This window comes from Neolamprologus brichardi, chromosome 9, assembly GCF_056152115.1.
Source record: "Neolamprologus brichardi isolate AB-2024 chromosome 9, ASM5615211v1, whole genome shotgun sequence".
NCBI classification, from domain to species: Eukaryota; Metazoa; Chordata; class Actinopteri; order Cichliformes; family Cichlidae; genus Neolamprologus; species Neolamprologus brichardi.
In genome coordinates, this window is record NC_142112.1 from 9,424,639 (window position 1) to 9,450,000 (window position 25,362).

Consider the following 25,362-nt stretch of genomic DNA (forward strand, 5'->3'; position numbering starts at 1 on the left):
TATCACTTTCTCACTTTACTATAGTAAGAGCACTCCTGCCACTCCTTTATATGCATGTGGAAAGTTAACACAGTGAGGCCGTTGTAATGAGAGACGTTAAACAGATAGTGAGGCTCCTTCTGCTTATCAGGGATGTAAATTCTTAAGTAATGGCTAAGCAGAAAACAAGGTCATAATTCTCTCTGTGAGGGAGGAGGTATAGCCCCCCCCCCCCCCCATGAGAGGGGCCAACATGTAAGAGTTTGAGGAATGTTCTTTGTCTGTGTCTCTGTATATGCTATATAAGATGTAAGGGCGGTGGCCACATTTCAGAGATGGTCCTGGTGTTTCACTGGGATGCTCTCTCCACATTGTGTTTATTAAACCCACTTCAAATCAAGCTCACTGGGTGTGTTGCAGGTTATTGTTAACATTTCCATGACAATTTGGCGTCATGAACAGGATTCCTCACGTGAGTTTCGCTGAATCGCAGGTATGCGGTGACTGGCCATCCTGGGGGAAAATTGTCCCAGTCCCACCGTTCTTTTGTTTTCAAAAAAGGGGGAACCGCTAGAGGCCTTCAGCGACTCACACATGCAGGAATTTAACGAACTATGAGGAAAGAAATGGGAAAAGAATCTGCAACGGTGAGCTGTTTTGATTTGGGGGGAGTTTTCAAGCGGACCACAAAAAGGGAAAACCTCAAAAAAACGACGCCTAAATTATGGATTGTTGTGGGAAGGACTTTTCTGTCCTTGGGAAGGACTCTTCTGTCTTTGGGTTTATGGTTTTTAGCACTTTGTACCGAAGCAAAGGCTGCAGAGGGGACGCCCGGCTGCAATGGGTGCTGAGCTCAGCAAAGCGGCTACAGGAGCCGTGGGGAGGTTGTGTCCCTGGAGGTGGTCTGGGTGAAAACTCCAAATGGGTGAAGTATGTGTTGTGTAAGAGAAAGATGTTGACAGGAATAAGAATTTAGTTTGTTTGTTTGTAGTTTTTTTTTAAGTTGTTGTTGCTTTTGTTGTTTTCTTTTTCTTTATTTTTTTTTTGTTTTTGTTTTGGATGGACCACTGGGAGGGAAACCTCAGGAATACGACACCTAATTTCAGGACTGTTGTGGGAAGGACTCTGTCCTTAGTTTATGGTGTTTAACACTTTTGCACCATAAGGAAAAGGCTGGACGGCGAACACGCTTGTCCACAAAGCTGAGATCAGCAGTACGGCCACCTCCAGGTGGTCCGGGCAAATCCAGGTTTTGATTGGATGATTTTTTTTCTCTTTCAGAAATATGGGAAAGAATACGTACAGTCTGAAGTGTGTAGAAACTGAGGAATGCAGTTTCACTTGGTGTTCGCTCGCTCTGTGGTATAGTATCACTTCCTGTTCCTGCTCAAACACAGTGGTGTTTCTGAGTAGCTTATTTGCTTAGCAGTTTAATTAACAACTTTTAAATACATTCTTTTTTCATAGTATAATCTTCACGTGCTTCATCCGAAGCACACTTTCTGTGTACTCACTACCTAATTTATAGCCAAAGTATTCACTCACTGTCTCTGTACTGTTTCGCTAGCTTAGCTCGTAGCCGACCCGTTAGCACCATGGCTACTTCACCTGTCCCTTCTGCACTTTCTTGCTCATTGTGTCAGATGTTTAGTTACTCCTCGGCCTCCTTTAGCAGTAATGATATCTGTAACAAATGTAGCATATTTGCAGCTCTGGAGGCCAGGATTACTGAACTGGAGACTCGGCTTCGCACCCTTCACTCACCCTTAGCTAGCCAGGCCCCTGTAGCTGGTGCAGCCGAAGATAGCGTAGGCCCCGCTAGCTGTTCCCCGGCAGATCCCAAGCAGCTGCGGAAAGAGGGCGGCTGGGTAACGGTGAGGAGGAAGCATAGTCCTAAACAGAAGCCCCAGGTACACCACCAACCCGTTCATGTGTCTAACCATTTTTCCCCACTCGGTGACACACCCGCTGGGGGTCAAACTCTGGTAATTGGTGATTCTGTTCTCAGACATGTGAAGCTAGAGACACCGGCAACCATAGTCAATTGTCTTCCAGGGGCCAGAGCAGGCGACATTGAAGGAAATTTAAAACTGCTGGCTAAGGGTAAACGTAAATTCAGTAAAATCATAATTCACGTCGGCAGTAATGACACCCGGTTACGCCAATTTGAGGTCACTAAAATCAATATTGAATCAGTGTGCAACTTTGCCAAAACAATGTCGGACTCTGTAGTTTTCTCTGGTCCCCTCCCCAATCAGACCAGGAGTGACATGTTTAGCCGCATGTTCTCCTTAAATTGCTGGCTGTCTGAGTGGTGTCCCAGAAATGATGTGGGCTTCATAGATAATTGGCAAACCTTCTGGAGGAAACCTGGTCTTGTTAGGAGAGATGGCATCCATCCCACTTTGGATGGAGCAGCTCTCATTTCTAGAAATATCGACAAATTTATTAAACCCCTCAAAATATGACTATCCAGAGTTGGGACCAGGAAGCAGAGTTGCAGTCTTACACGCCTCTCTGCAGCTTCCCTCCTCCTGCTACCCCCCCAAAAACCCATCTCCATAGAGACTGTGTCAGCTTCCAAAAAGACAAAAAACAAACTAAAAACCAGCAACAAACAACTTAAACATTTACAAAGAAAGAACAATACAGTATCCACATCTGAACCAAAGAGTAAAACAGTGAAATGTGGATTATTAAATATTAGGTCTCTCTCCTCCAAGTCTCTGTTAGTACATGACTTAATAATTGATCAACAAATTGATTTACTCTGCCTTACAGAAACCTGGTTGCAGCAGGATGATTATGTTAGTTTAAATGAATCAACACCCCCGAGTCATTCTAACTACCAGAAATCTCGAAGCACAGGTCGAGGGGGCGGTGTGGCAGCAATTTTTCACACCAGTCTATTAATTAATGAAAGACCAAGACAGACTTTTAATTCATTTGAAAGCCTGATGCTTAACATTGTCCACCCCAGCTGTGAAACTCAGAAACCAGTCTTACTTGTTATCATCTATCGTCCACCTGGGCCTTACACAGAGTTTCTGTCTGATTTCTCAGACTTTATATCTAATTTAGTTCTGAGCTCAGATAAAATAATTATTGTGGGTGATTTTAACATCCATGTTGATGCTAAAAATGACAGCCTCAACATGGCATTTAATCTGTTATTAGACTCAATTGGTTTCTCTCAAAATGTAAAAGAACCCACCCACCACTTTAATCACACTCTAGATCTTGTTTTAACATATGGCATAGAAACTGAACATTTAACAGTGTTTCCTGAAAACCCTCTCCTGTCTGATCATTTCTTGATAACATTTACATTTACAATAATTGATTACGCAGCAGTGGAGAGTGGACTTTATCAAAGTAGATGTCTTTCTGAAAGCGCTGTAACTAAGTTTAAGAATATAATCCACCCACTGTTATCATCGTTAATGCCCTGTACCAACACAGAGCAGAGCAGCTATCTGAACGCTACCTCAACAGAGGTCGATTATCTTGTTAATAATTTCACCTCCTCACTACGTACGACTCTGGATACTGTAGCTCCAGTGAAAACTAAGGTCTCTAATCAGAAGTACCTGACTCCGTGGTATAATTCTCAAACACGTACCCTAAAGCAGATGACTCGTAATCTGGAGAGGAAATGGCGTGTCACAAATTTAGAGGATCATCATTTAGCCTGGAGAAATAGTTTGTTGCTTTATAAGAAAGCCCTCCGCAAAGCCAGAACAGCTTACTACTGTTACGGATTCAAATATTGGGAATGGATACAGGAGGAAAACCAAAATAACCACACTGGTCCGGCCGGGTCAAGTCAAACGATGATTTAATGAACACACGCGTGGGAGATGGACACCATACAGCAGACAGCATCAGATCTCAAAATGGTGGAGCCTTGATCAAACTCTTATAGCCTCTAGTGGCCCCCACCTAATCATAAAAGCCTAAACATTCACATTCTTTCTCACACGGCGCCTAAGCTACGACCTTGGCTCCCTGTTTATCTGCTCCTGATGAAATGGGGCAGTATGCTCTGTTCTCTTCTAATCAGACAAATAAGGCGATGACTTTCTGTGAACAATATTTTCTTATAACTCAGCCGTATAATGCATCATAAAACAATATCATTCATTCACAATAAATCAGCAGTCTAATGTAATGCAAATCAGTTTACCAAATGTAATAGTTATCACCTTCTTCTAATTCAGGAGCATAATGCAAACTAAAACTACATAATAATTCACAATCTTTAATTAGGGGTCTAACATGGCATAAAATAATATCATAATCCCACAATTCCCCCTGATGAGCTCTTTAGACATAAAGAGCTCACTTACACCCTGCAATCCAGTGTTGCCGGGTTCATTTCTCCTTACTCCTGAGGCCTTTTGTCCCCCTGTTGGGTGAACCATATGTGAGATGACCTCTGTGTTTACGCAGTTCAGATGCAAGAAAAACTTTTATTACAACAACAACAACAGTAGGTACAGATGATACTCCCATCACTCCCCAGTTCTCCCACAGCTTTATTTCGGTGCTACCTTATACCCTCCAAACATACTCAGACTAGAACCTCTGTCCGAGGAGCTTTTAACCTTTATTTTATTGCTGTAGGCACCAGTGTCTTCCAGTCGGGTGATCCTCTGCTCTTGTTTCCTTCAACCTCAGGGGTTAGACAACCCTTCAGTCGTTGCACGGATCAGGGGATTATTCTGCCCCGATTTCAAACAATGATCTGTGTATTCTGGGATCACAGCTGTGTTCCCCAGGAAAAGGAACAGAAAGGTGTTCTCCTTATGACCAACAGCCTCTCGAACGTCGTTGGTGTGGTGTTCCTGGATTTCCGTTAACCCCTTCATGATTATTGCTGTGTTTATGGGATCCATCCTTTTGAGGTGACTAACTGGAGCCCAAAATGCCATGACCCTTGAACCCAGTTGATGTTTCAGCAGTCACCGTGTCTGTCTCTGCTGCGAAGGATCCTCGTATATCTGTGACCTCGTCTGGTGTCTGTTCCTTTCTCTGTAAGAGACAGAAAACCAAAACACCTCTCTTCCTAGCTCTAACAATCTAATGTTGTTGTCTACTAATCTTTTGGTGGTTCAGAATTTGTTTAGAATATTCAGAATGTCTCAAGGACTTATCCTAATTTAGTGTATGTGTGTGTAAGCGTGTTTGCATTTAGCCTGCTGCACTCAAGGCATTTCTTACACTTTATCAGTCCGGACTATCGCCGAACGAAGCTTATGACCTTCAAAAGACCGAGTGCCAACTCATTATAAGCACATTTGCAAGATATATATAAAAATGATTAAAACCACTCATTCTAATAAAAGACATCAAAGACAAAGCAGCCATTTCTAATTCTAACATGTGTCCATTCAATGAAGCTAGAAAATTAAAAGAACAGGTTAGTGACCTCATATCTTAGAAAGTATCAGACTTTCTCCTATCCAGTGTCGTTGCTCCAATCTTGTTATTCTGTGTTAGGGAATGAAATCAATTTAATTGTCACGTTAGATCTGTTCAACTCCTGGCTCCGCCCAGAGCCTGCGTCTTCCCAATTGTCTACAAACAAAACCTGTATTATTATGAACTTCACTTCAACATGAACTTGTTGACTACTTTTGACACCTGTAAATAGAAGATTATCATCAGGTTATAACAATCACTGTAATACAAATGTTAATATGTCAATAGCTTCAATAAATGTTCAATGCAATGCTTGTTATATGATTCTAATGTAACAATAATGCTGATGCTAAAATAACAGTAAAACACACCCTTTTTATCCCTCACTGACCACAGCAGGGGCATCTATGTTTTAATTCAGCCATGAAGCTCACCTGATTCATCACTGAGCCCCACCGGCACTGGCATTTGACAGGGTGGCGCTGCATGTTCTTCCTTTAATGTCACTATTTTCAATCTGTTAATTAGAGTGCTTAAACATGAAGTAGACTACGTCCACAACAAGTCAATACAGCTATAAATGTGGCCAATTATCAATCTATTACCAATCAATAACAAACGACAGCTTTTATTTTATGCATGCTTTTAGTCAACCACTCACCCAGAGGATCTCCAATCCCAGAAAATTCCTTCTCCTCATTTAATGAGTCTGTCCTCCTTCCATGCCCTGGTAACTGGTCCATCCAGAGCTGTATCATTATGAAATATACATACAACAAGCCAAACCACACCTTGGTCACACCAACCCTTTTCCGCCCTGAAGATGTCCAACGCCATCTTAGTCTGGACTGTCAAAGGTGATTTTAACGCTGACTGTTCCGACAATCCATTTTATAACATTTCCTGGTCAGATTAGCCAATCCCTGCACACTGGAATAAACATAATCAACATGATCAACATTTTTCCTGCATGTTATTTCACCATCTTATTGATTCCAACGCTCCATCCTTATGTGGTTTGCTACATTATGTTTATCTAGAACTCCACTCTGTCTCTAAATGTTTGAAGAGTTTTTCATGTTTGGGGTCAAGTTTTAAGAATTTGACCATACGTGAAATTAATGGTGTTATCACCCCCATCGGGGCTTACCTTTCCCACTTCTGATGATATTCCTCCCTATTCTTTGCAAGTACCCCCTTTTGGTGGCGAGAAACTGTTGGTGTGGTCAAGTGGGTGCTGTAAAAACAAAAGCTCAGGACAGAACAATTATCAGTCATGTACTTCATACAAAATTAGCATATATTAAATTTCATATTGATCCTCTGAGTGTAATGATACATTTTAATTTTAATTTATCAAAACTAAACAATAATTTTTCTTTATTTTTGCTCTTGTTCTTGTGCAGCACCGCATCTCAGCACATGCCCCTGTTGGTTCTATCTTACTTTTCTAAATTATTGACTATTTCAATGGAGAACCTAAATGACGTGGACCAAGGTTTGTCATTACATATCTCTATTTTGAATGTGACAAGTCTATCATTCCCCTGTTATTCATAGACATTAATAGAGTTTTTTGGCTTTTTTTTTTTTTTCTTTTTCTTTTCTCTATAAAAGTTAATTGACTCTTTACAGTGGCCTGCTATGGTTAATAATAACATGTTCAGTCTTGAGTGAAATCAAAGCTTCTCTTCACTTTAGCATTTAACATTCCCAACAATATAATGTGATACATTAATCGAAACACAACTAATAAAACACAATTTTCTTAATGGAAACATCAGTAGCTCAAAATTAGCAACCAAAGGGTTAAGTCTGCAGCTCACACTCATGTGAAGCTACAGCCTCCCCCCTTAGTCTCTGTCCTCCTTCTACTCCTCCAAAAACAAAACCAAGCAAGACAAAACATCCACCCTTCTTTTACAGGCGGAGTGAATTGTTTGTGGACATTTACTAATCCTAAAGTCGGTATCGTTTTTGTCTCAGTGTCAAGTCAGTTAAAACTTTTAGTCGTCAGTCCATCACAGTCCAGTCACATGCATACATTCACACACATTCATACCAGATATTGCTGATAATGGAGTCTCACGCGCAACCTAATCAAGCCTCCATCACCAGCAAGATGACGTCATCATTTTAAAGGAAAAACAGTTCCTTGTTTTTTTTGGGGGGTTTTTGGACTGGATTGACTCGCTGCAATCCTTTTAGGCTCAGGACTTCTCATGTGATCAATGTCCCATATAAGTGAATTTCTCCCAAGCCCATTATAATCATGGAGAAAAATACTTTGCAACTGTTTTCAGTAAGAATGTTTTATAGCGCTTTAAAGTTCAATCTCTCAGGCCTGGATTAAAGAGCTGATTTGTTAAATCAGGAACTCACAAAATACCAAAATATCACCACCGGTGGATCACTCCTCTCAGATGTTCTTATTTCAGTGCACTGTAACAAAAGCAAAGACAAACGTAACCAATAAAATACTCATATAATAACAAATACTGGGGCCCGTTGGAAACATGTCCAAGCATAAAACCATCTTTCTCTCTCCTAGAGAAAGAAAACAATCCAAACCTCACTGATAAAATCAACCTAGTGTTAAGCAAAACCCAAAATCAACCAAAACTTCACCAGAAAGTTTTTCCTCCGTCCCGGGACAATATTGTGTAGGAATACAGGTACCGTAACTTCTTTTGCACTGACAAAAAACATGTTGGACTTATTTGATTCAATAGTGGACACTAGTTGCACACAAATGTTTTGCTTTGGTAAAAACTTAAACAACTGAGTTAAATCAACACAACCTTTTCATATTCAGTAAACCTGTGCATTGTGTGTTCATATAACACGATTAAGACATGTTCAGATCGAGTAAGTTCAGCTCCTGCAATATTTTAATCCTTCACAATTCTGTCATTTTATTTCAACACTATTCAATAACTTTTATCCAAATTCTACTTGGTCCCTTAAATACTACATGTTGTCTAAATTCTGATTACCATAAAAATTGAATGGGTCTACAACAACTACCATCCTCCTATCTTTATCCTAATTGCACGAGGGCTGGGAAATAACTCTAAAGTGATAGGTTACGAGGCAGGGTGCACCCCGAACAGGTCACCAGTCTATCACATAGAAACAAACAACCATTTACACTTACATTCACGGATAATTTAGAATCATCAATTAACCTAGCTCTAATAGCTTCATGACTTTTCACTGTGGCAGGAAACCAGAATACCCAGAGAGTAACCACTGCAAACTAGCCAGACTGTGGACTTGCACCCAGGACCTTCTTACTGTGGAGCAACAGCAGTCACCAGCATGCCAACAATGTAGGAAATACAGGGAAGCTATGATTTCCTGTTGAATTTTATACAAATCTTTAAAGCCTGAGGCAATTGTGTTAAATACACGTGGGATGCTTACGTAAATCCAAGGGCTGGCCCCCTTTTCTTTTTTTTTTATTTTATATATATATATATATTTATTTTTTTTTTCAGTGTGTTCCTCCTTCAATTAAATCTCAATCACAAAAATGTGGTGCTCCGAAATAAGGCTCACACCGTTAATTCATCATTTTCACTCTGTACCACTGCTCCTTATCAGGCTGTGTGAAGCACAGTAAACAATTCAGTTGAGGCCTTGAGCCATAAACAGACATCACTCACAGACATTGTTTTCATAACCAAACTGCTCTAGACCCTGTCCCCTAAATCTACACAAATGCCCTCTGGGTGACATGAAATGCATTTAACCAATTAACAATCAATTACTTCTTGTTGTTGTAACAAATTCTGTATTTGGAGGTTTGTGTGCAACATTTTGCGTATCAGCATAGCATTTGTTAGTAAAGCATTCTTCATTGCAGCAGCGTGTGTGTATCACTCTTCATTGCACAAACATGTATATGTATGTGTGTATGTGTGTGTGTTTGTGTTCATCACTTTCCTGTTCTGGTGTTCTGGGTAAACCATGGCCTGAAGCGTGCTCTGGGGTCCTGCCTCCCCCTTTTCAGTCCGTTTGGGTCCATTGGTGCTGCTGCCCAAAGTTCTCTCCATACTAGTTCTGGCCCCAATTGAGGCAGTCCTTTTCTCCAGTTTCCTGCATCTTCTCCTTGTCCAGCTCCTCCTTAACTTGACCCTTTTTGCTTCTGTAGCTCCTTCAGGGTTTGCTCCTGTGTTGGAGCTTCTCGTCAGGTTTGGCAACCTCCTGCTCCAGCAAGCTCCGGCCTGATTTAAAGTCCTGTATCTGGGACTCTAAGCCTGACTGATGGGTTCGATTAGCAGCCAGCTCCTCCTGAGCCATGCTCAGTTTCTGCTCTGATGTCTCGAGCTCTCACTGAGGGCAGAAACCTCAGAGTCTTTTCCGTACATGTCAGATTGAAGTTTATTGATGTTTTCCTTGCTTTGCTCCACGGCCTTCTGCAGCCCTGCTGTCCGGCTCTTCTCAGCGGTCAGCTCCTGACCGAGCCCCGACACCTGTGCCTTCAGCTTATGTTCTTCTGCTGCTTTTGTCCAATCTGAGGTGCCTTCTGACCTCAGTTACTCCTCGTGTCTCTGGCACGCCCTTTTTGCTGCCCAATCATCCGTGTTGGTCCGTCACTATCCTGCACAGTTTTAATGCAGAGTTGTTAAGGTCAGCATTCTTTTGCTCGGCCTCACTTTTCATCCGGGCTTAATAGGCGTCTCGTCCCAGCTCTGTCAGCTGAAGCTGTCTGGAAATCTCCCCCGTGTAGTGAAACGGGCCTTGGATTTAACGTTCTCCGTCTCCGCTGCATGAGATCACTTTCCTGCAGCACTGTTGACTTTCTCAGGTTGTTGTTGTGAGTCCAGCTGCTGTAGCATTTGGTCAGGGTCACATCAAAGATGGTAGAAGGGAGAGCAAAGATGGTAGAGGGGAGAGCAGGAGTCCAGGTCAGCCTCGGCTTTCCGGGCCGACAAAGCAGCCTGTAATTAAGCATAAAGAGAAAAAACAAAAACAAAACAAAAACAGACGAACAGGAAAATGATGTTGTTTTGGCTATGTTATTCAGAGAGGGGCCAGGCCCTGTGTCAGCCTTCTCCCCCCCTTTTTTTTGTTTTTTCTCACTATATAATCAACTCCTAACCCACCAAGTTGACAGGACAACACAGGTACATGTTAAAATTCTCAAGATCATGTTTAATAATTCAAAAAAGGAATTTTATTTCATTCAGTAATCACTTATATTAATCAATCAGAAAAAAACATGTCACAATTCGACTCTTTTAACCACTAAATTTATTGTTTCATCACTGGTTTGTGATTTACCAGTGTCTGTCTTTTTGAAGTCAAGTTGTTGTCCTGCAACCCAGAGAGTTTATTTGTTAGTAGTGGATAGACTTTATCATTTAACAACAGGTGTATGTTAAGTTTTGCTGCTTTAACCTTGTTGGAAAATTTTCACGTGTTCATGAGTGTAAGCCGTTTCTTCATTGCGTGTATGTGCGTTTGTGGGTGGGTTATTTTAACTTTTTTCTCAAACAGGGCATTTCTCTAATTGTGTGTGTTTTTAATTTTATTTCCCAAATTTTGATTTCCCATCTTAAATAACAGCATTCCATGTCTTCAGCCAGGAATTAGAGCTTGCTTGTGAGATTCAGGGACACATGGTGCCAAAAACAATTCAGTGAAAAACTTGCCTGAAAATTTCCAGTGATGGTAACCGATAACTGGAGGAGAAGATGTCCTTTAAGCTTCTTTTTCGGGTGGGGACAAAGTGAGAGGTCAAACTGTAAAATTTTGAGCCAGAGCTTGGCCTGTCTGTCGTCCCAATTTTGTTAATCTATCCTTTTGCCGCTGTACTCAGGTCTCCTGGTTGAGAGAAATCCACCTGTATTAAGAGACTAAAACATTCCTTTACTATTTTTCTTACAACATCCATTTAGTTCATCTACCTAGATTTTACTCTCTCTCTTGGTGCATAGTTCACACAGTCAGGCAGTTGCCTTTTATGGGCATGCAAGTTTCCGGTCACTTACCCCCAGCAGCTGCGAAGCCGTCTCTCCCATATCAAAACTCAGCCAAACATTAAACATTCACCGTAGTCATTCAAAACTTTATTTGTAATATTATAATCAGCAAAATCAGCGTTTTAATTACAGGCATGTATCATTGTTTGCAAATCATACGTATATAAAACTAAATAACACGCTAAACAGGAAGTCCTCTGTGGGCTTCACAGCAGCCACCTCATTTGCATGTTCACACACTATCTAAAAATAGCTCGCAGCGCTGCAGCGTGCTGTCGTCACACACACAGCCTCGTTTCACACTCAACTCTCTATTATATTTTACAAAGACGTCTTATATTTACAATCACTCTCAGGCCTGAAAGTTTTAGCGCCTACACAATTTTGACAAATTTAAGATAACGGATCCAACCGAAGAAAGTCCAACTTTTTTGTAATCAATTAACCAGTATCAGACTCTAACTGTATCTGGCCTCATCTCTAAAATCCCTAACTCAATTTAAAGTGTCCAAAAAAACGCAGATAAGGAGACTCTAACTCCTAGCTTGTTCCAGGATGCCCTGTACCCCACAGTCAAGCCAACTGAACTAACCCTGTTCGCCGACAGGTCAAGGTCGCGCGTCCGCGGCCAGGAGGGAGCGTAACCTCCGGGCTATGCGCCTCTTAGTGGACTCTAACCACCGTTCTAACAAAATTTATAATACTTTTAAACAACAGACAACACCCAAAAACAAGAGTATGACTGAGGCAGATGCAACGTTATGGACAATGGAGACTCTAACTCGCAACATGACCAACACAGATGCAATCCTTAGACCAATGGAGACTCTAACTCACAAAATGACCAATTCCCTATCCAACTACCTGAGACTCTAACTCAGTATTTTTACCTTTACCTGAGACTCTAACTCAGTATTTTTACCTTTACCTGAGACTCTAACTCAGTATTTTTACCTTTACCTGAGACTCTAACTCAGTATTTTTACCTTTACCTGAGACTCTAACTCAGTATTTTTACTTGTAACGTTACTTCAAATTTCAACACTCATGAGATTTTTCTTCAAAATCAAAACAGGCCTTCACCAGTAATTTCAGTGAGTAGGCTTTTAATTTATACAGTCCAATTTGGCACAGTTTGGATTTACATTCAACAGGTTGTGCCTCACCTTTAAATGTGCCGGCTTGCCCACTCACGTCAGACCACTGGCTCGTGCCTGCCCGTTCAACCACCTCGGACCGTCCAAACCTCCAAAACTTCCATCCCAATACCACAGGACGAGCCCCCAAAACTGTTACGGATTCAAATATTGGGAATGGATACAGGAGGAAAACCAAAATAACCACACTGGTCCGGCCGGGTCAAGTCAAACGATGATTTAATGAACACACGCGTGGGAGATGGACACCATACAGCAGACAGCATCAGATCTCAAAATGGTGGAGCCTTGATCAAACTCTTATAGCCTCTAGTGGCCCCCACCTAATCATAAAAGCCTAAACATTCACATTCTTTCTCACACGGCGCCTAAGCTACGACCTTGGCTCCCTGTTTATCTGCTCCTGATGAAATGGGGCAGTATGCTCTGTTCTCTTCTAATCAGACAAATAAGGCGATGACTTTCTGTGAACAATATTTTCTTATAACTCAGCCGTATAATGCATCATAAAACAATATCATTCATTCACAATAAATCAGCAGTCTAATGTAATGCAAATCAGTTTACCAAATGTAATAGTTATCACCTTCTTCTAATTCAGGAGCATAATGCAAACTAAAACTACATAATAATTCACAATCTTTAATTAGGGGTCTAACATGGCATAAAATAATATCATAATCCCACACTACTCATCACTGATTGAAGAAAATAAGAACAACCCCAGGTTTCTCTTCAGCACTGTAGCCAGGCTGACAAAAAGTCAGAGCTCTTTTGAGCCAACCATCCCTTTAACGTTAACTAGTGATGACTTCATGAACTTCTTCACAAATAAAATTCTTATCATTAGAGAAAAAATGACCAATAATCATCCCACAGATGTAATATTATCTACAGCTACTCTTAGTACCATTGATGTTAAGTTAGACTCTTTTTCTCCAATTGATCTTTCTGAGTTAACTTCAATAATTACTTCCTCCAAACCATCAACGTGTCTTTTAGACCCCATTCCTACAAAACTGCTCAAAGAAGTCCCGCCATTGATTAATTCTTCGATCTTAAATATGATCAACCTATCTCTAATAATCGGCTATGTACCACAGGCCTTCAAGGTGGCTGCAGTTAAACCTTTACTCAAAAAGCCATCTCTAGACCCAGCAGTCTTAGCTAATTATAGGCCAATCTCCAACCTTCCTTTCATATCAAAAATCCTTGAAAGAGTAGTTGTCAAACAGCTAACAGATCATCTGCAGAGGAATGGTTTATTTGAAGAGTTTCAGTCAGGTTTCAGAGTTCATCACAGCACAGAAACAGCTTTAGTGAAGGTTACAAATGATCTTCTTATGACCTCTGACAGTGGACTCATCTCTGTGCTTGTCCTTCTTGACCTTAGTGCAGCATTCGATACTGTTGACCATAATATCCTATTAGAGCGATTAGAACATGCTGTAGGTATTACAGGTATTGCACTGCAGTGGTTTGTATCATATCTATCTAATAGACTCCAATTTGTGCATGTAAATGGAGAGTCCTCTTCACACACTGAGGTTAATTATGGAGTTCCACAGGGTTCAGTGCTAGGACCAATTCTGTTTACATTATACATGCTTCCCTTAGGCAGCATCATTAGAAGACATAGCATACATTTTCACTGCTATGCAGATGACACCCAGCTCTATCTGTCCATGAAGCCAGATAACACACACCAATTAGTTAAACTGCAGGAATGTCTTAAAGACATAAAGACTTGGATGGCCACTAACTTTCTGCTTCTTAACTCAGATAAAACTGAGGTCATTGTACTCGGCGCTGAAAAGCTTAGAAATATGGTATCTAACCAGATTCTTACTCTGGATGGCATTACCTTGGCCTCCAGTAACACTGTGAGGAACCTTGGAGTCATTTTTGACCAGGATATGTCCTTCAACGCACATATTAAACAAATATGTAAGACTGCGTTCTTCCATTTGCGCAACATCTCTAAAATTAGAAATATCCTGTCTCAGAGTGACGCTGAAAAACTAGTTCATGCATTTATTACTTCCAGGCTGGACTACTGCAATTCATTATTATCAGGAAGTCCTAAAAACTCACTGAAAAGCCTTCAGCTAATCCAAAATGCTGCAGCAAGAGTCCTGACAGGGACTAGAAAGAGAGAGCATATTTCTCCTGTTTTGGCTTCCCTTCATTGGCTTCCTGTTAAATCCAGAATTGAATTCAAAATCCTGCTCCTCACATACAAGGTCTTAAATAATCAGGCCCCATCTTATCTTAATGACCTTGTAGTACCATATCACCCTATTAGAGCACTTCGCTCCCGCTCTGCAGGCCTACTTGTTGTTCCTAGAGTATTTAAAAGTAGAATGGGAGGGAGAGCCTTCAGTTTTCAGGCCCCTCTTCTGTGGAACCAGCTTCCAGTTTGGATTCAGGAGACAGACACTATCTCTACTTTTAAGATTAGGCTTAAAACTTTCCTTGTTGCTAAAGCATATAGTTAGGGCTGGACCAGGTGACCCTGAATCCTCCCTTAGTTATGCTGCAATAGATGTAGGCTCCCGGGGGATTCCCATGATGCATTGAGTTTTTCCTTTCCAGTCACCTTTCTCGCTCACTATGTATTAACAGACCTCTCTGTATTGAATCATATCTGTTATTAATCTCTTTCTCTCTTCCAACGCATGTCTTTTATCCTGTCTTCCTTCTCTCACCCCAACCGGTCGCAGCAGATGGCCGCCCCTCCCTGAGCCTGGTTCTGCCGGAGGTTTCTTCCTGTTAAAAGGGAGTTTTTCCTTCCCACTGTCGCCAAAGTGCTTGCTCATAGGGGGTCATATGATTGTTGGGTTTTTCTCTGTATCTATGTAGCGCCTTGAGGCGACTTTTGTTGTGATTTGGCGCTATATAAATAAAATTGAATTGAATTGAATTGAATTGAATCCCTAATTTAAATATAAGACTTGTATTTAATATTTTAATGAAAAACGGCTCCCTGATGTTTCGAACCCTGAACTGTAACCATCTCCAGCTGCTGCTTGTTCGTGTGTCCCTGTGCCTTCAGTTTGTATTCAATAAGCGGCTCTATAGAGTTGAGTTAGGCTGACTGACTTTGTTATAATATCCCATTTCTTTATCTTGATAAACTCTTCGGTTGCTTTTGCTTTGGCCCATTATCCAATCATGTTCACTCTCACTCATCAGAATTCACACGACGTCTATCAGCAGTAACACAGATACCTGAAAGCCCTGAATTAAAGCTGAAGATCTGCACTTCAATCATATATTCAGTGTTTGTCAGTTGATTTTAAATCAAAGTCAACTGTCACTGACAAACAAACTGTGCATCTAATTGTATATAAACATGCACCTGCAGCAGAGCATGTTTAATGCATTGGTTATTAGACACAGTGTGTGTTTTCTGTCTCATACAGGTTCAGTTAGGCCTTACTGAGGCGGAGCTGAAGGAGCTCATCAGTGAGAGAGAGAGAAAAGTGGAGGAGGTGCACAGCTCGCTGCGAGAGATAAAGGTGAGTGATGTGGTGTCAACACGACTGCAGGATCGTATGTGTTTATTCTCTCACACGTGCACTTTGTTTGTTTGTTTTGTTAAGATAGCATGCTACATTGTTCCAGGAGCCAATCAGAGAGCAGAGATCTTTAGCTGACACTTAAAAACAGTTTGTATTCATGTGGCCGAGCTGCTCATGTTTAATGAAATCAGAAAAGAAAATGACAGAATAGATACACTTTCGTTTGTCACATTTTGCATTTATGTTTGTCTCTGAATTCTTTTTTTCTACTTTTCCGCTGGTTGCTGTTCGTGCTTTAATCAGGATACTGCAGAGAGAGAGACGGATGGAGCCGTTTGTGCTTTTTCCAAGCTGATCTCCAGCGTGGAGCACTGCCAAGCTGAAGTCTTGGAGGTGACCAACTACAGAGACAATCATACTATTTTTGTCTCAAAGCAGACGAGACATTTGTCGGCATATTTGTGAACACACGCTTTCTGTGGAACCAGGTGATAGAGATGACTCTTCGAGCGGCAGAGCGCAGAGCTCAGAGCGTGCTGAGAGAGCTGGAAGAAGAAATAGCTGAGCTCAAACGCAGGAGCTCAGCACTGAGTCAGCTGGCTCTGTCTGAGGACTACATCTTCTTTCTCAAGGTATGAAGAAATAATGAAATGAGGCACCAGATAAAATAATACAGACGTTTGCAGTGCTCCACTAGTTACTCTCAGAAAGTAGCTATAAGTCCAGTTAAGGAATATACTGACGAGGTGAGAACTGAGATGCAGAGATGTGAAACCCTGGATCAGGATTACTCATCTTGCTAGAGGCACTCGCTGCTGGGAGACATGAACATGTCTTCTCCACTCTCCACTCTACTCCTGATGCTTTTATGTTATTGTTTGCATAAAACTACCAAATGATTGTCAGAGAATTGTGAGAGCCACGGTTACTAATGGTACTAAAAGCTGGGGCGCCCCAGTCACGCTCACAGCACAGTTCGGTATAAGCAGCGTTTGTTAGGGTGCAGACACGTGACCAGGGAGGAGAGGGTTGTAGAGGTGCTCGTGGTGGCAACAGCAACGAGTGAATGAAGCTGATGAGCGTCGCCCATTCAGTTGCTAGAGGTTGCTGTTAGTCAGTGGACCAGTCGACCAGTCATTAGAAAAGAAGCATCCCCAACCAGCTGGCAAAAAGTTTGTGATTCATTTGGTCAGCAGCGTATTGTAGCACTGTAGTTCACTGGAATCAACAGATTCTCTGAGCTGAAGTGAAACAAGAACAAGAGAAGATTTAAACGAAATGTTGTGTCTTTTGAAACACATCGGCTGTGGCTGAGGCATGACTTTTCTGGTTTGTGCCACACCTTATACTCCTGCTCAGCCAGTAGGTAGTCAGTAGCAATCTGCTAGCAACCAAAGCATTTACTGGGAGGTTTTTGGTGCAAACTCCAGGAACCACTGCCAACTACCTTTCCAGCAGAAACTACTGATGTTTCCAGATGTAATCTGCAGTGAGGGGAGGGAGTGCATGGACGAGAGTCTGGAAACAAGCAGATATGTTCTGGAGAGACGAGAGAATGAAGGTTCGAGTTCAATGAGAGGGAGACAGGTGAACATGTAAGGAGTACATGGATGAGTTTGAAGGACGGTGCATGAGAGAGGTGCAGAAGAGAGAGCAGCAGGGTGGACCTTTTCCTAAACCGCCGATGAAAATGAAATCGGTGATTACTGGAATTTGTTATTTGGTAAATGGACTGATTCTTATATAGCGCTTTTCTACTCTCACTTGGCCCTAAGTAACTGGAATTTGGCTACTTTGAGCATATAGTATGATTAACATGATATGTAACATAGACTGTATGTCTTTATGACATTCCTATCCCCCTGCAGACGTTCCCTTCCCTGTCTGCACCTCCGCCGGCTAAGAACTGGTCCGGAGTCTCCGTGTCATCTCAGCTGACGTCAGGTGTGATTCTCAGGTCCGTCAATCAGATGATAGAGCAGTTTCACAAAGAGCTGCGAGTACTGCCAGAAATCTGTAAGTCTTCATTCCCACCTCAAGTTAAACTGGGCAGTAAAGTCATGTTGAAGATTCAAAAGAGCAAATAGTGTCTGTAAACCTTTGCAACTCAATGGAACGTCTGTACAACAGCAACGTAGCCAAAAAAAGACCATCCACCAAGTTCAAACTCTGCATGATCATGTTTTCATTAACAAACATCAAATATTAACTGAACATTACAAAAATGTGTCTCTCCGTACTGGTAGGTCAGCTATCGTCATCAATCCAGTCGTTATCTAGACCCAACCTGAGTAAGTGTTTTAATGACAGCACACAGTTCTTTACATGCTAATATTCTTCTTCTAATGATTTGAAGAAAATGTCAAGAAGTCAATTTATCACATTTTCTTTGCAGAGGTTAGGAGGGTTCAAGAATATGCAGGTATGGACTTTTTAGCGTTTACTTTTGTTTGAGCCCCGAGCTAAACTGGCAGGTTTTTAGAAACTTTCAAAGACGTTTTGGCATTTACAGTTTACATCATTCATCTTTAACCCGAACTCAAGTCAAGTCAGCTGTTACAGGATGGAGGAACTAACCGTTGCTCTATCACTGTATCTGTCAGTCGACATCACTTTGGATCCCACCACAGCCCACCCACGTCTCACCGTCTCAGCAGATGGGAAGAGGGTTTACTGTGGAGATCCCCATCAGCTGGTACCAGACAACCTGAAACGCTTTGACCGGGTAGTGTGTGTGCTGGCCAACCAGGGCTTCAACTCAGGGCGCCATTACTGGGAGGTAAGCAATACGGAAACAAGCTCTTTTAGTTTAAACTCTCAGTCTCTACAAACAAAGCAGTCCATCTGATGGGGACGTGGAGACATGAGCAAGGGGCGCTTTATGACATCTTGAGTTTAGTGAGAAGATTTTATGTGTTTCTTTTTGATAAATTACTGATTAATTCGTGTTTTTTATTTCTTTCTTTAACATATGGGGGATCTCCCATCATAACTGGAAAACTATGGCATCCACATTAAAGATCAAAGCGCACTGCAAATTCGGTGTCTAAATTAATCATTACCACAATGTCCTCTTACAGGTGGAGGTAGGGGGGAAGACTGATTGGGACCTCGGCGTGGCCAGTCGGTCCATCAACCGTAAGGGTAAAATCACCGTGAGCCCCGCCCATGGATACTGGTTTCTCAGCCTTCGGGATCAATCCGAGTTTGCCTTCAGAACAGAACCATCGACCAACTTGACGGTTCCCATCAGACCGTCCCGGGTGGGAATCTATGTCGACTATGACAAGGGACTGTTGTCCTTCTACAACGTAGATGCCAAAGTGCTAATGTTTACATTCACAGATAGTTTTTCTGACACCATCCATCCGTTCTTCAGCCCCTGTACAAATAAATCGGGACGCAATGAGGCTCCACTAATCATTTGTCCTGTTGCGATGACAGAATGAAACTATATCAACTGCTTCAAGACTTGGATACAGAAACATCTGCAACTAATAACTGATCATTTTATTCTTTGCAGCACATCCATCCATCCATTCGCTTCCGCTTATCCTTTTCAGGGCCACGGGGGGCGCTGGAGCCTATCCCAGCTGTCATAGGGCGAGAGGCGGGGTACACCCTGGACAGGTCGCCAGTCTGTCGCAGGGCCAACACAGGGACAGACAACCATTCGCACTCACATTCACTCGCACATTCACACCTATGGGCAATTTGGATTATCCAATTAACCTATCCCCACAAGCTGCATGTCTTTGGACGGTGGGAGGAAGCCGGAGTACCCGGAGGGAACCCACGCAAACACGGGGAGAACATGCAAACTCCACACAGAAAGACCTGATGGTGGAATTGAACTCAGGACCTTCTTGCTGTGCGGCAACAGTGCTAACCACCGTGCCACCGTGCTGCCCACTCTTTGCAGCACAATAAAGAAGAATATGGCCTTTGGTTAGCATATGCTAAAGCTGCCATTGTGATTAATGTTGGCAGAAAATGTGAAATTCTTTCTGGAAAATACGGACATCCGTCAAACTAAAGATGAGCGAGGCTATCTGGCCTGCTTTCAGCCTCAGCGGCCTGCATTACCGATGGCATGGAGTCACATGTGGATTTGGCAGTTTACACTTCTGGAAAGGCACACTTACTACATCATGAAACAAGAGCCAGGACTGTTATATCAGAAAGTGCTCTCCTCGGCCGTCAGACGTTTAGAGACTGCTGCACAAAAAGAAACACTTCATTGTGTTCCTAAAGTTGGACTTTAGGATTTCTTTTAGGATGTGTTGCTGTCATCACATTAAAAATGGGAAAATATTTTCCTTAAAACATTTACAATGGCCATATTTTGGTAATGAATCAGTGTGTGTGTTGGTATGTCTGGACTACATTTTGTATGTGTGCTCTGTGCCTTTAAGAGTCTCTGCAGTCTCTCCTTTTTCTGATTGGCTGCCGCTGTCTCCGGCAGACCTGTATGTAGTGTATAGTACTGTAAATAGCTTTGTCCATTTGTAAACAGCACTGAAGCCCATTTACTCGTGTATGTTTTCTCTTGTTTATTAAATTTGGGAGTTTGGGGTAGCGCTTGTCCTCGTCTAGTTTAGGAGCACTTCTTTGGAAAAGCTTGTTTCCTTTGTAACTTTGGCTGATTTTGGTTCACCCTGGAGTTTCTGCTTTCAGTTTTGGTACGACTGATGTAGCAACAAACCTCACCTTTATCTGTGACGTGGCTGTTTCTGACTTTGGGGACCAGGGCACCTTTTTTTTAGCCCTTATGTTGCGCTCCTGTACCCCCAGAGCAACAATATGTTCTCTGTGTTAATGTCCTATTCTGTGTTCTACTGATGAATCATTTGGAAGTAGTTTTTGAAGGAGGGTTTTACACATATGTGATTCACTGATGTAAGGATGATGTTTGCCACCTCTGTCACTGTTCGTGATTATTGTTTTGTCTTTCTTAGATTAATTAAATAAGTATAATTGATGTGATTTGATCGTTATTATGTGATTATGAATATAATTTGATTCTGCTTTTCTTCTTTAAAATACTTTTAAAAACTTCAGCAACTAAAAGACTAAATTGTGGACATTCCCTTTCTAACCCTTAGTGAAGGTAAGAATTTGAGCATTAACCAGTTTTAGTGTGAATAGCTGTTACTGGTTACAGGCCCGTTTGGCCTGCTGTCCAGAACCCAAAAATGAACCCGGTTAATTATCAGTTGGTTAATTACAAAGCTGCCAAAGCAGGCACGGCACTCGGACAGTGGGGCAGTGAGAGCCGAGCGAGCCCCCTCACCCACATCTGCTCCATCTGAACTCTGCACTGGCTGCTGGGTAATACTCGCAGGATCAGGCATTAGGACTCCAGTCCAGACTTCCTGTACAGGGCGCTGGTCAGAGGTCGACGTACTGTGGGAATGCTCTCTCTGTTATGCAGATAAAAAGGATCTACTGGTCGTAGTTATCTTAGCGACTTCAAACATGTCTTTGTCATTTCTTTGTTCCTCTCTGTGACGTGACAAGCATGGTTTGAATGTTTGGAATTATTTCCATGGAGACGGACACAGAGCAAAATGTTGATGCTATCTGAGACAGAGAGAGACTGTTTCAGGTTGAAGACTTTAAGATGCTTAAATTTGGTGCTACACACACACACACACATGTACACACACTCAAGTACACACACACACACATACACACACACACACACACGTACACACACATACACACACACACACATACACACACACACACATGCACACACACACGTACACACACACACGTACACACACACACACACATACACACACATACACACACACACGTACACACACACACACACACACACACGTACACACACACACACACACATACACACACACACACATACACACACACACACACACACACACACACACGTACACACACACTGATCTCAGGTCTGCTTGCTCCCAATGACTGACCCCTGACCCCTGGGCCCCCTGTAGGGCCTCTCTCCTTCTGCTGGGATGGCCGTGCACAAACCAAATGTGTGGCTGCAGGCTCTCCTGGATCCATCTCTGTCTGCCTCTGGCTCCTGGGGACTGTTACATACAGCAACACTCCACACTCTGTTTTATATACTGTTGACTTATATGCACATTTACATTTTTGTGTTTCATGTATGTTTTCTTACAGCTGTGGCAGTTAGGGTCATCCTGTGCGCCACATATATGTAATAACTGAAATAAGGTGAATAGAAATGAATAAATAACCAAACGAGCCCGTAGAGGTTATAGAGCAATGTGTGTTTGGCACAACAGAGCATTCAGATCATAACTGTGATTGAAAAGCTGCCAAACAGGACAGGAAAACGACCTGTGATGACCTGAGAGATCTCACTGCATGCCTGGAGGGTCTCTGTAAGAAACCAGTTGTGGTAATCTCACCAGAATAATGCCGTGGCCGACTCGCTCACTGTGTTGAAGAGAGAGGGAGGATAAATAGGAACCAAGGTTCTGTTGTTTTTGCAGACAGTACATATTTCTGCCTCGTCTCTGTGCAGTTCTACAAAGTTCTGGAAGTACAACTGTGTATCATCTGCAGAGGAATGGTAGGATATATAATATGCTTCCTTATGACAGTACCAAGTGTGATTATGGTCCAGGGACAGACCCCTGACCCCTGACCTGGAACCTGTGACTGAGTTTACATTTGTGCAGATCTAAAACAGATAAGTGAAATGTAAGACATGTTGACTCTTTAGATACGACGAGAGCCGATCAGGAACCTGTTAAACTGACTGAATCATGAAACCTTTTCATTCAAAAAGTCATTAACAACAGTATCAAACAGCAGTGAGATCAAGAAGAGTTTCTCACTCCTCGGGTCACTGATGACTTCAGTAAGACCTCTCTGTCCTGTGATTGGGTTCATTCAGCTGCTGTTTTTATATCTAATAAAGATACAGGTCTGTGATGTATTACCACTGGATGTGAGTCGTGATGTGATTAGAGCAGAGTGCAGAGGGCGACAGCAGCCTGCTGGGAGCTGCTGGTGATTTTTTAGATTTTACAGGTGAACATGTGGACGTGGTGCTTATGGCAGTCATCTGTATGCATGGCAGAGAAATGACTGATTCCCTCTAATATTATAAACTTTAGAAACACTCATCACTGAAACAGCTGATAGAATAATTACAATGATTAAATCGTTTATTGATGAATGGAAATAAAAAAGCCTTTAGTTTAGTTTCATAGATTTCAAAATGAATTCATTGCTCCTTCCTGTATTCAGCAGATTGGACCATGTTCTGTTCTGACAGGAGCAATGTGATCAATGACTCAAGGAGGTGCATTAGAGAAATCATTTTATAATAACAGTACAGGTAACGTGTAGCTTTAAAACGTACTAATGAGCGTTTAGATGGATGAACAGTAAGCTTGTGAGAAAACGCTGTAATGATAAGAAATGGCAACATTTGTGATGTGATACTGACACATCTGGAAGATCAAGACTCCTGATTGGTTATTTGAGTTTATAGGCAGAGGATTTTAGTTGTGGGACATTATGAACCTTTTCTGTAGTCATTTCCATCAGTAATAATGTTTGAATATGCAGCGTTACACGATGTGGATGAGAGCTGTGGTTCAATTCTTTCTTCTTAAATTCCTTTACTGTGATTCACTCATAATCCCTGCTGCATGTAAATGTCCTGCTGTGATTCTTACCAAGATCTGTGTTAATTTCATGTTTGTTTTCAGAGCTACACCCACTACAACAGACTGTAACAATAAAGAAATCATTGAAATGTCATTTTAATGACATGTGAGCAGAGCTTTATTCACATAAACAGACACATGATCAGGTCACCAGTGCAAAGAAAGACATGATGTTAGTGACACATTCACAACCAACATGTTTGTACAGATGTATGTGAGCCACGAGTATCATCATATTTAAGACGTTAAGAAGACCTGTTCAGTCAAATAATATCAGCAGAACTTTCTATTCCTGCTCATCGTCTGCTTCCAATATTGTCCAATGTGACTATGAAATGTAGTAATAGTAAGTTTGTATTTTGCAGACCTGATTCAAAGTTATTACACATATTTCCAAGTAATCATCACACTTCTTGAACTTTAATAACTTATTAAACTGAAATTAGATTTAATAATAATAATAAGAAGAAGAATAGCACGTTTTGTTTTGTAGTCCTCCCTGGTTATTACACAGACGTTACTGAACATTTGCAGGTAATAAGCCACAGCATTAAACATAATAGTTACCTTCACACAAAGAAGAATCCTGGGGACACAAATCAGGGCTCCAGCACTGAAATACAGTAATGTTAATGCATTGACCTTATAATGATGAGGTTACCACCACAAGTCAATAAACAGAAAAGTCCACAGCACAGATATGTGGTTACAAATATGTAAGACTGCTTTCTTCCATTTGCGCATCATCTCTAAAGTTAGAAATATCCTGTCTCAGAGTGATGCTGAAAAACTAGTTCATGCATTTATTACTTCCAGGCTGGACGACTGTAATTCATCATTATCAGGATGTCCTAAAAACTCCCTGAAAAGCCTTCAGCTAATCCAAAATGCTGCAGCAAGAGTACTGACAGGGACTAGAAAGAGAGAGCAGATTTCTCCTGTTTTGGCTTCCTGTTAAATCCAGAATTCAAAATCCTGCTCCTCACATACAAGGTCTTAAATAATCAGGCCCCATCTTATCTTAATGACCTTGTAGTACCATATCACCCTATTAGAGCACTTCGCTCTCGCTCTGCAGGCCTACTTGTTGTTCCTAGAGTATTTAAAAGTAGAATGGGAGGCAGAGCCTTCAGTTTTCAGGCCCCTCTTCTGTGGAACCAGCTTCCAGTTTGGATTCAGGAGACAGACACTATCTCTACTTTTAAGATTAGGCTTCAAACTTTCCTTTTTGCTAAAGCATATAGTTAGGGCTGGACCAGGTGACCCTGAATCCTCCCTTAGTTATGCTGCAATAGGCTGTCGGGGATTCCCATGATGCATTGAACGTTGCCCTCTCTCACTTGTAGACTCTACCTTACAATATTAGCTCCTTGACGTCACTGTTGTTGTGATTTGGCTATAAAAATAAAACTGAATTGAATTGAACTGAATTATGATATATAACCAATATATTGCTATAATATTATCATCACTTGGTGTCACAGTCACATGTATTTCCACATTATTACACTCAGTATCTGGTTAGAACTCAGTTATATGAATTCCAGTGTAATGTTACACAGCTACATTCACTGTTCATACAGGCTTGGCT

The 25,362-nt window shown here is 41.7% G+C and overlaps 1 protein-coding gene and 1 pseudogene across 1 annotated transcript; one reads left to right on the top strand and one right to left on the bottom strand.

Moving 5' to 3' along the window:
• The first annotated feature begins 433 nt into the window (after positions 1-433).
• LOC148101185 (erythroid membrane-associated protein-like) lies at positions 434-19,523 on the top strand. Its single transcript, XM_087845474.1, has 9 exons — positions 434-472; positions 15,976-16,071; positions 16,378-16,467; positions 16,563-16,706; positions 17,943-18,090; positions 18,321-18,365; positions 18,470-18,496; positions 18,678-18,853; positions 19,155-19,523. The coding sequence occupies exons 1-9, from the start codon at positions 434-436 to the stop codon at positions 19,521-19,523; spliced, it is 1,134 nt and encodes a 377-aa protein (XP_087701600.1).
• Positions 19,524-22,006: 2,483 nt separating this feature from the next.
• Positions 22,007-25,362, bottom strand: part of LOC148101186 (titin-like) — a 10,403-nt pseudogene continuing 7,047 nt past the window's right edge.

Excerpts from the sequence above, each read along its gene's own strand:
- LOC148101185 (XM_087845474.1), top strand. The coding sequence starts at position 434 with ATGAACAGGATTCCTCACGTGAGTTTCGCTGAATCGCAG. Across the intron at positions 473-15,975 it reads TGAGTTTCGCTGAATCGCAG|GTTCAGTTAGGCCTTACTGA; the intron begins GTATGCGGTGAC and ends TGTCTCATACAG. Across the intron at positions 18,497-18,677 it reads GAGGGTTCAAGAATATGCAG|TCGACATCACTTTGGATCCC; the intron begins GTATGGACTTTT and ends TGTATCTGTCAG.